The sequence below is a fragment of the Rutidosis leptorrhynchoides genome, chromosome 10 (assembly GCF_046630445.1).
Source record: "Rutidosis leptorrhynchoides isolate AG116_Rl617_1_P2 chromosome 10, CSIRO_AGI_Rlap_v1, whole genome shotgun sequence".
Classification (NCBI taxonomy): Eukaryota; Viridiplantae; Streptophyta; class Magnoliopsida; order Asterales; family Asteraceae; genus Rutidosis; species Rutidosis leptorrhynchoides.
The window spans coordinates 29,174,599-29,185,331 of NC_092342.1; the positions used below are offsets into that span (position 1 = coordinate 29,174,599).

Consider the following 10,733-nt stretch of genomic DNA (forward strand, 5'->3'; position numbering starts at 1 on the left):
CTATCGTGACATTAAATACTAAACTTCTTAATTATCAACTTTTACGACATCAATATTAAGACTACAAGACTAAACTAAGATTGAACTTCAGATACTGTGACAAAATGACTGAGACATGTTAAAGCCTATCGTGCAAATACACACACATCATCTTGTGAAATACGAAACTCTTCAAGACACTTTATAAAACTAGGTCTATGGTTTAGTCTTAAGATTAAACAAGACTTGTGCAAGACAAAGCAAATAGATCTAACGACCTAAGTCAGTACGAATTGATCGAGACCCAAACGATTTGATTGATTAGATCCAACAATCTATATGAACTATCTATCGAATTAGATCTTAACAACATTGAACAAAACGCTAAACAAACGCCAACAACCAGTTGAAACAACAAAGCTCATGTCTTCACACACTAAGCACCGAAAATCATCAGAATGTAATTGCCGACTTGCATTTGATGATGTGAACTTGTGATAATGTGATTAAAATAGAATTATCCCTAAACCTACAAGAAGCTCAATCACATTAAACGCCTACAAATAAAAAAGACGAAGCTCCTGATTGATGACGACGAAAAGGTCGAAACCCAAACATAAAAAAAAAAACACCCGAGAAATTTGGTTATGATTGTTTTAAGAAATAATAACCACAAGCTTTAAAGACTAATTATGGCTAAAGCTTCATTTCACTATTTATGGCCCCTATCTATCTATGTTAAATCTTAACATGCTTAACACTCCCTTGGCGGATGAAATTTAACTATGGTGTGTTTGGCGACGCAGCTTTTAGGAGCTTAAGGGAGCGTAAACTTATTTTTTTCATAAGCTCCAACTTCTAGTCTTGTTTGGTATACAAATACTCCAGAGCTTATGAAAAAAATAAGCTATGGAAAACTAAGCTAGTTGAAGTAGCTTATGATAATAAGTTATGAAGCTTATGGAAGTAAAATTACATTATTAGTCCCTAAATCATTATTTATCATTTAATTTTTGTCCTTTTATGTGATTTTACATACATAAGCTCCAGCTACTTTAACTTAAAATATAAGCTCGAGCTTCTAGCTTAAAAAATAAGTTTCAGCTTCCAGCTCCAGCTACAACTTTAGCTACAAGCTAGTTTCACCCGTTACGATAGGATAGTAAGTGGTTAATATATTTAAATTTTTATTTATTTAATTTAATCTTTTTTTTTTTTTGGCGCAAAAACGAAAACATTATAACAATTCTAATTCTCAAAAAGAGAAGAAGAAAACAAGATACAACAAGAAGTACAGACGAGGCTCGAAAGCAGCAAAATCCAACAAAGAAACATGACCTAAAGATAAATAAACTTGAGCCTAGTCAAAAACAAATGAACTACATGACCTACAAACTCAATAATTGAAAAAACAACCTTAAACAACCAACTAAACTAAAAACAAAGACAACTCACAATCGCCGATGTTGTTAGTGTCAACGCCAATGCCCACACTCGCATTGAACGAAAAAGTCGACTCGTTACCGATCTCGTTAATTTAATCTTATGTGGAGGATGGAGGATAGCATATAAATATGGGGGTGTGAATCGGACGCCTAAAGTCAAAAATTCAACGTTGAATAAGTCTTTGCTGCATACTTTCCTCAGTCAACAACTGCAGGTCAACAAAATCAATCAATCCCAATTATTATTATTTCAGCACTACCACATTTCCTTATTTTCTTTGACCAAACTGCAAACAGATTCTAATTTCTACTACGTATTTCAATATTAACCCATTTTATTAAACAATTGTAACTTACATTCTTCTTTCTCATTAACATTTCATCTGCTGGCACCAATTATATCTTGAGGAAAGAACACTCGATCCTTATAACTGTATGTTTTTCATCTTCATTATTTTTTTTCTATCAGTTTCTCTAACTATAAATAAATGGTCTTATAGGTGGAATTAGATCTGAGTTTGTCTAATTTTTATTGTATTACGGAGTAATTTTTCCCTTCACATTTTCGGGTTGTTGTTATGTATTATCAGAATCAGATTCAGGGGTGTTTGAATATATTCTCTGAAACTAAGTATGCTTTAGTGCTTGGATTCATTAAAAAGACAATTTTTCTTTTTTATGTACTGAAACTGTTAAAAAGATACCTTTCGCAGTATTTTTCTTTCTTAGCTATTTCGCAGTATTTTTCTTTCTTAACATACAAACATATAAACTCTGTTTTGTTACAACTGATTATCTGTTTCGGATTGAATTCATTTGGTCAGTTTTATAGGGCTTGAAATACTTGTTTAGAAGAGAGCTGTAGCAAGAAAACTGATTTATTGTTATAAATATAAATTTACTTGAACTATGCGTAGCTGTATGCTGATTGTTTAGCTTGCAATAGTTACTTTAAAAACGTTAGTTGTGCAATTAGAAGATGATACTGTTTATCAGAGTGATTATCTTCCTAACACTCTTCTTAAAAGTGCAAAAAAATTAAGAATGTTTGTACTTTGTACCTACTTATATGTTAAGCAGATAAGCACTTCTAAAATAACATATCCTATATTCCTATATACACTCCATTAGGGTGTGTTTGACTACCTCTTAATTGAATGGTTTAGCGTTGCTGAATGTTGAACGATTAGCATTCAACGTGTTTGTTTCTGACCTCTTAATTGAATAGTTTTGTTGAACCATTCAGAGTTGAAATACTCTCTTAACCATTAAGCACCTAAAATTTTATGTAATATTGTCTTTAAATTGTATCAAAAACACTTGTTAAACAACTATATTAATTTTTTATTAATGAAAAGGTTAGTAAACTAATTTTACAACATTTATATTGTTCACTCAAAATGATTATCAAATAGGTTATTGTAATTCAGAACCGATTTCATTCAGAACCTTTGAATCATTCACATTATTCAGAACTGAGTTCATTCAGAACCTTTGAATCATTCATATTATGAATCATTCGGTGCTTAATCATTCAGTCTTATCAAACGCACCATTAGTCTTTTATTTTGTCTCTTAAGTTGCAGGTTTATAAAATGAGTTAAACTCTACAGAATATACACATCTCACTTCTTAATTTAACCTTTTTTTTTTTTTTTTTTTGCAGGCTCACTACTAAAAGACTGATACTATAACCTGAATCTGATATGTACCATACTTAGTTTTTCAAGACTCTACTTCAATGGCACCAAGTAACATACCAATAACTACATGTATCTTAATACTTACATGTATCACCATTACCAACGCCGTCCAAAGTGACATCAACTGCCTTAAAGCCTTCAAAGATTCAGTACAAGATCCCGAAAATATCTTATCCAATTGGGATTTCAATAACAACACCGAAGGGTCCATTTGTAAATTCACCGGAATCGAATGTTGGCATCCAGACGAAAGCAAAGTTTTAAATATCCGCCTCGGTAGCATGGGCCTTAAAGGCCCATTACCACCCGCACTTGAGAATTGTTCTTCGATGACCGGATTAGATCTTTCCGGTAACAGTTTAACCGGACCTTTACCAACTAACATATCGAAAGTTCTAGGGTTAGTTACAACTCTCGATCTTTCGTCAAACGGTTTCACGGGACAAATACCTGCAACCTTTGCAGGTTGTTCTTATCTTAATGTTCTTAAACTTGACAACAACCAGTTTTCGGGCCAGATTCCGTTAGAGTTAGGTGGGTTGAATCGAATAAAGGTGTTTAGTGTTGTGAATAATCAGTTATCGGGACAAGTTCCGGTTTTTCAAAATGGTAGTATTTCGGCTGAGAGTTATGCGGGTAATCCTGGGTTATGTGGGGGCCCGTTGAAACGTTGTGAAAGGAAAGCTAAGAAAACCCAAATGGGTGTTGTTGTGGGGGCCGCTGCTGGTGCGGTGGCTCTTGTCGCGTTAATCGTTGGCGTAGGAACGATGGTGTTTAGGCGTAAGGTTGTTAGAAAGAGGAAGAATGATGATCCTGATGGGAATGAATGGGCCAGGAGTATTAAAGGAACTAAGACCATCAAGGTAAGACAATTTAATCCTTTTTATGTAAACCGGGGGGGGGGGGGGGGGGGGGGGGGGGGGGGGGTGGCGGGGGTTCCAAAGATGGGGCTTTGTTTAACGGGTCTGTTTGAATGCAAACCTTATGTTGTCTTCTCTTGAATTTATAAATGGTTACTACTTTCATTTGACTTTTTGAAAATCTTTCTTTTACAACTTTGACTTTAAGTAGTTCTGTTTGTGTAATATCAAATATGATACTTGATGAAAATTATATGAATGTATTGAGTTTTAAATGTGTTTTCATTGGTATAATTTTCAGCATGTGTTATATAACACAAACAAGAAGATTTTCAGTTAAAGTTGAAAAAGACTTTCAAAAGTCAAAATGGGACACTTATTATGGGACGGGATGTAGTTTTTTTAGTATGATCATTAAACCGATGTCATCGATAGTTGTTGTGGGGTAAAACGTGTCATCAGTATGAAAATTGGATTTTTTAAAGAAATTGATTCATGAAGTTGTATTCTTTTTTATTACATTTGGGTGACTTTTGCCAGATAGACTTTTTGACCCGCTTGCTGTGTTTTACCCCGGTGACCCATTAGTAGAAAAACCCATTTATTCATAAACGGGTTGAAGTTCAACTGCTATTTAATGCATCAATCTGACATTTTTTGCATCTTACTGCAGCTTTCAATGTTTGAAAACCCAGTTTCTACGATGCGATTGAGTGATCTCATGAAAGCCACCAACAGTTTCAGCAAAGAAAACATAATCGGGTCAGGAAGAACCGGGTATTTATACAAAGCAGTACTCGAAGATGGCAGCTCATTAATGGTAAAAAGATTACAAGACACTCAACATTCAGAGAAGCAATTTGCGTCCGAAATGGCTACACTCGGTCAAGTAAAGCACCGAAACTTAGTTCCACTTTTAGGTTTCTGTGTAGCCGAAAAGGAACGGCTATTAATCTACAAATATATGTCAAACGGGTCGCTCCATGATACGCTCCATCCAATCGGTGACGACCCGAACCGTCTAGATTGGACGTCACGGCTAAAAATCGGGATTGGTGCAGCCAAAGGGCTCATGTGGCTGCACCATAACTGCAACCCGCGAATCCTTCATAGAAACATAAGTTCAAAATGTATCTTATTAGACGAAAACCTCGATCCACGAATATCTGATTTTGGGCTCGCAAGGCTTATGAATCCGGTCGACACGCATTTAAGTACGTTTGTAAACGGTGAGTTTGGTGATTTAGGTTACGTGGCACCCGAATACGCAAGTACACTTGTGGCTACACCGAAAGGTGACGTGTTTAGCTTTGGTGTAGTACTTTTAGAATTAGTAACGGGCGAAAAACCGACCCATGTAACTAAAGCTCCCGAAACGTTTAAAGGGAATTTAGCCGAGTGGGTGACTCAATTATCGGTTGAATCTAGGGTTTATGATTCGATTGATGAGTCATTACGTGAAAAGAGATACGTTGATGAGGTTTATCAGTTTTTGAAAGTGGCGTGTAGTTGTGTGGTCCCGGGTCCTAAGGAGAGACCGAGTATGTTTGAAGTGTACCAGCTGTTACGAGCCATTGGCGAGCATTACCATTTTTCGGCTGATGATGATGAGGTTTTAATGATGCCGAGTTATACTGGTGATGCGGGTCATATTGAACTCATTGTTGCTCGTGATAGATTAGAGAAGTATTGAAGAAGGTGTTATGTTATTGTAATAATTTTGGTTGTTTATGTTGTGAAGATGTGCTGCATATGTAATATGTATATATTATGTTTACAGATCAAATCAAGGATTCTGTTTTGAGTTTTACTTTCATTTACCCAGTCAAGCCTTGCAAAGTTTACTGCAATTTTCAGTTTTTTTTTTTTTTTTTTTTGTTTTTTTTTTTTTTATGTTGTGAACTTTTTAGGTGTTTGTTTATTAGTTGAAGATAAATCATGTCATGTTGTAGTCTTTTGTGTAAATAGCTTACCTTTGAAAAATCGAATATGTTTTATGCAATTTTTTAGGTACAAAATCCCAATAAGAATAACCTGGAGTCATTCTAATCCATTAATCTTTGAGTAGGTTTGATTCATACGATTCCAAAGTCAAGTTTATTTGATTAACAACTTGTTTTAGTGAATTTGGCGCATTAGATCGAGTTTATAGCGTTTGTTCTAACTCATACATGTCCAACAGTCGTGAAGAAGTTTCGCGCTTTTATGGATAGTGACGAAGATGTTGATCTTCCGAGGTAGATGTGTCCGTTTCAGGAACGGTAGTTTACTTTTTTTAAAGTTTTTTTTTTTCCTTTTTAGATTGTCGTTCTGTTTTAGGGTCTTGGGTTCCGCATGATGGCTCAGTTGGTTTTGTTGTGGTTTTAGTGTGTTTTTTTTGGTTTTGGCTTTAGTGGTTCGACCCCCTTTTATCTTGGGTTCTTTCATTCATTGATAAAAGCATATAAGTTCGTCTTCGGCCACCATTAAATATTCGTCCTAGACATAATTTGAACATGAGATTCTTGCAAAGAACTCAAGGCCTCAACCATTGAGCTATCTTGTGATGGTTAAAATAAATAATAAATATTAATAAGATTAAGAGCTTAGAGCTTAGAGCTAAATAGTGCATAACAAACTTGATTAAGAGTTGAGCTTCCCACATTCATAATCTACCCAAGCATTTTTACAGTGATTTCATTGTGTTGTTCTTCCCACATTCAAAATCTACCCAAAATCATCTAACCATTTGAAATACCTACAAAGAACAAGAGCTTTCATCATCCGAAGAAGAAGAACCGTACTTTTGCCTTCCATTTAACCCATCAACACGCGGAGTAAAGTTTACCGAACCTGCAACTTTATGAACCGAATTAACCATGCTTTGATCATTTACAGATCCAACATCTTTACACACCCTATCAAGAACCGTTAAGAACTCTTTCACAACCGTAAATATTCTTAAAGGGTGAGCTTCTTCTTTACTTGAATCCCCATGGAAATATTCAGTTATTTCTTTCACTAACGAGACTGTTTCACTTTCTTGAAACCGAATCTTGGTCACCTTTGCTTGTGCCATCTTCAAGAACTTGTTCATCGAGTTTGAAAATTTTGTGCTTTCCATCAACTTAACGATATCAGAAATATTAGCAATCCCGTTTGAGAGACGTGTGACATCACCTTTAAGAACTTGTGAATCCATGACTGCAGCTTTCTTTACATTTGAAAGGTCTGAACTGAGACTGGAAATAGTTTGAAGACAGTTAGTGGTTGGGTTGGTGAGCCGGGACCCTTCGGTTCGTATTATTTCTTGAACCACGAAGTGAAGGAGGGTTGTTTTGCCATCAACGCCCTTGATATCGATGAGTTTGAGGAGGGTGTCGAGTTTGAATGCCTGAAGTTCTTCACGATTTGTACCGATATTCATACGGTTTCCTGTTTTGAGAACGGCTTCAAGCAGTTTTAGAAACATCCTGTTGTTTCTAAGTTCTTCACAAGCTGCCTGATTTATATTCAACATTTGGGTATCAAAACAAAATCATGAAGAAATTACTGATAAATATAGATCCAGGGTACTTACAGTTGTACTAGAATTTAAAATGTTCTGCTAAATAGATTATACTTATATTCTTCTATGCTCAACTTATTTCATACTACCTACAAATAAACTAATTATCAAAGAGTACACAAATATTGCCTATTTATCCTTTGAAAGACATCTTGGGTGCGTTTGATATAACTGAATAATTAAGCGGTGAATGGTTCATAATCTGAATGATTCAAAGGTTTTGAATAAAGTTGGAAGTGAATGACAATAACCTGTTTGATAATCATTTTGAATGAACAATGTGAATGATGTAAAATTAACTTATTAACCTTTTGCATGAATAAAAAAATATTATAGTTGTTATTAATAAGGGTTCTTAATATAATTTAAAGACGATATTACATTAAATTGAGGTGTTTAATGGTTAAGAGAGTATTTTAAGGCCGAATGATTAATCATTCAACACCATATGTCATTCAGAAGTCAGAAACAAACACGGTTTCATCATTAATCGTTCAACCATTTAATGAAGTGGTTATGCATTTCCTTTTTTTACTTGTTAAGTTTCTAAACAAGATTTTCATAAGTTGAAACACATAATCATATGTTACAATTGTATGTTCCTACAAGGTTAAACTGCAAACATTTGAACACCATCTTAAATAATATAGTATTATATTATATAATATCATTTTAACATACTAAAATCACCTAATCACTTTCAAAACGAATAGCGCATCGCCTACTTTTGCATAGAGCAACAGTATTTACCTCGACGGTTTGAAACGACTGCTGGAGGTACTTAACCTCCGAATCAAAATTCGAAACATAGAGCATTGCACCGACTCTTTTAAACGCAAAAGGTACATCGAGCACAGCCTTCAGAAACTTTTCAGCAGGGCCAAGCTTAAAAAGCATATCATCTCGATACTCTTTAAGCTTACGTTCTTCCTCTTTTGTTGGAGCCATTTTTAATAAACTTTCAAGATGCTCAGTTCCAAGTGCATCTACATTACCTGTTAATCATTATGAAAATTGCACAAAAAAAATTCAGTATGTAATCAACATGTCAAAGCCAAATTTAAAATGTGAACCGAAAGGCAATAATCACCTTCTAAAAGTGCATCACAAACTTGTTTGGTTGTCAAATTAAACGCCCTCAACGCAATGGCCATGTTTTCAGACTTATTCCGGTCAAGAACCTCGCTTTCATTACTAATCGGGTGTTTAAATAACGTCTCGATCATCTCTTCATTTAATCTGTGTAACCAATATCCCCAAATTCACATCATTAACAAAACTACAACAAAAATATGCACAAAATCACACATAGTAAATAACACATTAATCGATTTCTTACTTAACGGAGTTCGATTTGAGACGATCCCACACCATTTCACGATCAGAACCCGCAGTAATTTTATCCGAATGAAGCTTTTTCAGTTCCGGTTTCGGTTTTCGGGTTTCATCATGTGTCGCAACATCTTTATTTTCAAGCAACATTTCATTACATTTAGTCACTGGCTGATGGCTACTTACAAGTAAACTTCTATTAGGTTTGACCAAAACAGGTGGATTCAGTCGATTTACTCCGTTCGTCGGATTTTTTACTTCCGGCAACTTTGTCGACACCGGAGGCGGCGGAGGAATCCTCACTGGAGAAAAAGTTTTGTCATTTGATGAATATGAAAATCTAGGTGATGACTCTAAACTATCTTTACTCAAACCAACCTCCGGTAACGGCGGCGGTGGCCGAGACGGCGGCGGAGCAGTTTGAACACCAACAAGGTCCGGCAACTTCATTCCCGAAGTTCTCGGAGTCACAGTCACCGGCGGAGAAATACTTAACGAAATAGACCTCGTCAGGGACTCAGAACTCGAGGATGAGTACGACGACGTAGAACTCCTCCGCGTCTGATAATTACCGGCCGCCGGTGCACCAACGCCGTCAGACATACCTGGAGAATAACACTCCTCGAACTCGGAGTTTTCAATACCGTCATTTTGGAGTATAGTTTGACTACGTCCACCGCCGTTACCACTTAACGGCGGTAACGGCCGGAGCTCCGGCGATCCAACTTTTTCTAGAGGTGTATCCACATTATTATTGTTGTTGCCACGTGTAGTATCGAGACCACCGTGAGAGTTAACAAGCGTTCCGAGGTATAAAAACTCAGAGCTCGTTTGTGAAGGGCGCGTAAGTTTCGGGATTTTATTATAACTGTTACCGTTATTTGCGGAGACGGTAGTAAACAAGTTGTTATTGTTTGCTGGTTTTTCGGAGGTGTCGACGTTCCGTTTTTTCCGGTAGAGGAATTTGAAAAGTAAGATGATGAGAAGGATAATGAGAGTGGTAAGAGCGAGTGTGACGGCTATTGGGATGAGTTTTGATGACGTGTTTTTATGGGTTTGGGAAGTGGGGAGGTTCAGGGCCGAGATGTTGGCCGGAAATGAGGCGGAGGAGAGGGACGGTGGTGGTGGTGGTGGTGGTGGCGGTGGTGGAAGTGGGGTGGAGGGGAAGAATGGTTGGTTGTTTGGGGAGGGTAAAAAGGGAATGTTTGGTGATGGTGGTGGAATGGTGGGAGGTTGAGAAGGTGGGAGAGATGGTGGCGGAGTTGGGGAGATGGTGGTGGTGGTAGTGGTTCCGGGGAAGAATGGTTGGTGGAGGGTGCGGCGGTTGGTGGTGGTGGTGGTGGCGGCGGTGGTGGTGATGAGGAAGAAGAAAAAGAGGTGCATTTTGTTAATGGTATAAGACTGAGAAATTGAGTATGAAGGACGAGGTGGTGGTGTCATGGTTGAGTGTGGCGTATTGTCATACTTTACTTTTACCAGGTACGGAGTAAAAATATAAAATATGTTTACTGTTGCTGTATATACGGAGAACCTGTATTAAAAATTAAACATTTTCGTTGTTAATATTTTCTACTTTGGAACTTTATGGTTGGTACAATGCTTTCTATTAGTAATATTTATACTTTGGAATTTCATTGTGTCTCTTTATCTTTTTATAAGATATTTTTAGATTTACATTGATGGGTTACGGTCCAATAATTTATCAAGAAAACTTTATTAAACTAGAGCCTTAGTATTATAATTTGACAATCTATATATTTTGATAATAAGTTTAAGATATTAAGATTGTATATATAGAATTTCTATATGTTTGACTAGGTTTTATTTTTTTTTTATTTTTTTTTATTTTTTTGTATTAATTGTACTA

At 36.2% G+C, this 10,733-nt stretch overlaps 2 protein-coding genes across 2 annotated transcripts; one reads left to right on the forward strand and one right to left on the reverse strand.

Moving 5' to 3' along the window:
* The first annotated feature begins 1,700 nt into the window (after positions 1-1,700).
* Positions 1,701-5,797, forward strand: LOC139871906 (probably inactive leucine-rich repeat receptor-like protein kinase At5g48380). Its single transcript, XM_071859661.1, has 3 exons — positions 1,701-1,857; positions 3,091-3,990; positions 4,661-5,797. The coding sequence occupies exons 2-3, from the start codon at positions 3,166-3,168 to the stop codon at positions 5,678-5,680; spliced, it is 1,845 nt and encodes a 614-aa protein (XP_071715762.1). The 5' UTR covers positions 1,701-1,857; positions 3,091-3,165; the 3' UTR covers positions 5,681-5,797.
* A 921-nt stretch (positions 5,798-6,718) lies between these two features.
* LOC139872117 (formin-like protein 1) lies at positions 6,719-10,435 on the reverse strand. Its single transcript, XM_071859934.1, has 4 exons — positions 8,874-10,435; positions 8,625-8,773; positions 8,285-8,529; positions 6,719-7,468 (listed from the first exon to the last, which is right to left on the reverse strand). Exons 1-4 carry the CDS (start codon positions 10,304-10,306, stop codon positions 6,725-6,727), a joined length of 2,571 nt encoding a protein of 856 aa, XP_071716035.1. The 5' UTR covers positions 10,307-10,435; the 3' UTR covers positions 6,719-6,724.
* Between the last annotated feature and the right edge of the window lie 298 nt (positions 10,436-10,733).

What these genes read in the sequence shown, in the direction of transcription:
- LOC139871906 (XM_071859661.1), top strand. Translation starts at nt 3,166, where the DNA reads ATGGCACCAAGTAACATACCAATAACTACATGTATCTTAATACTTACA. An exon ending in AAGGAACTAAGACCATCAAG is followed by an intron (nt 3,991 to 4,660) that starts GTAAGACAATTT and finishes ATCTTACTGCAG; the next exon opens with CTTTCAATGTTTGAAAACCC.
- LOC139872117 (XM_071859934.1), bottom strand. Translation starts at nt 10,306, where the DNA reads ATGACACCACCACCTCGTCCTTCATACTCAATTTCTCAGTCTTATACC. An exon ending in TTGTGATGCACTTTTAGAAG is followed by an intron (nt 8,530 to 8,624) that starts GTGATTATTGCC and finishes AATGATTAACAG; the next exon opens with GTAATGTAGATGCACTTGGA. An exon ending in AGTCGTTTCAAACCGTCGAG is followed by an intron (nt 7,469 to 8,284) that starts GTAAATACTGTT and finishes AATATAAATCAG; the next exon opens with GCAGCTTGTGAAGAACTTAG.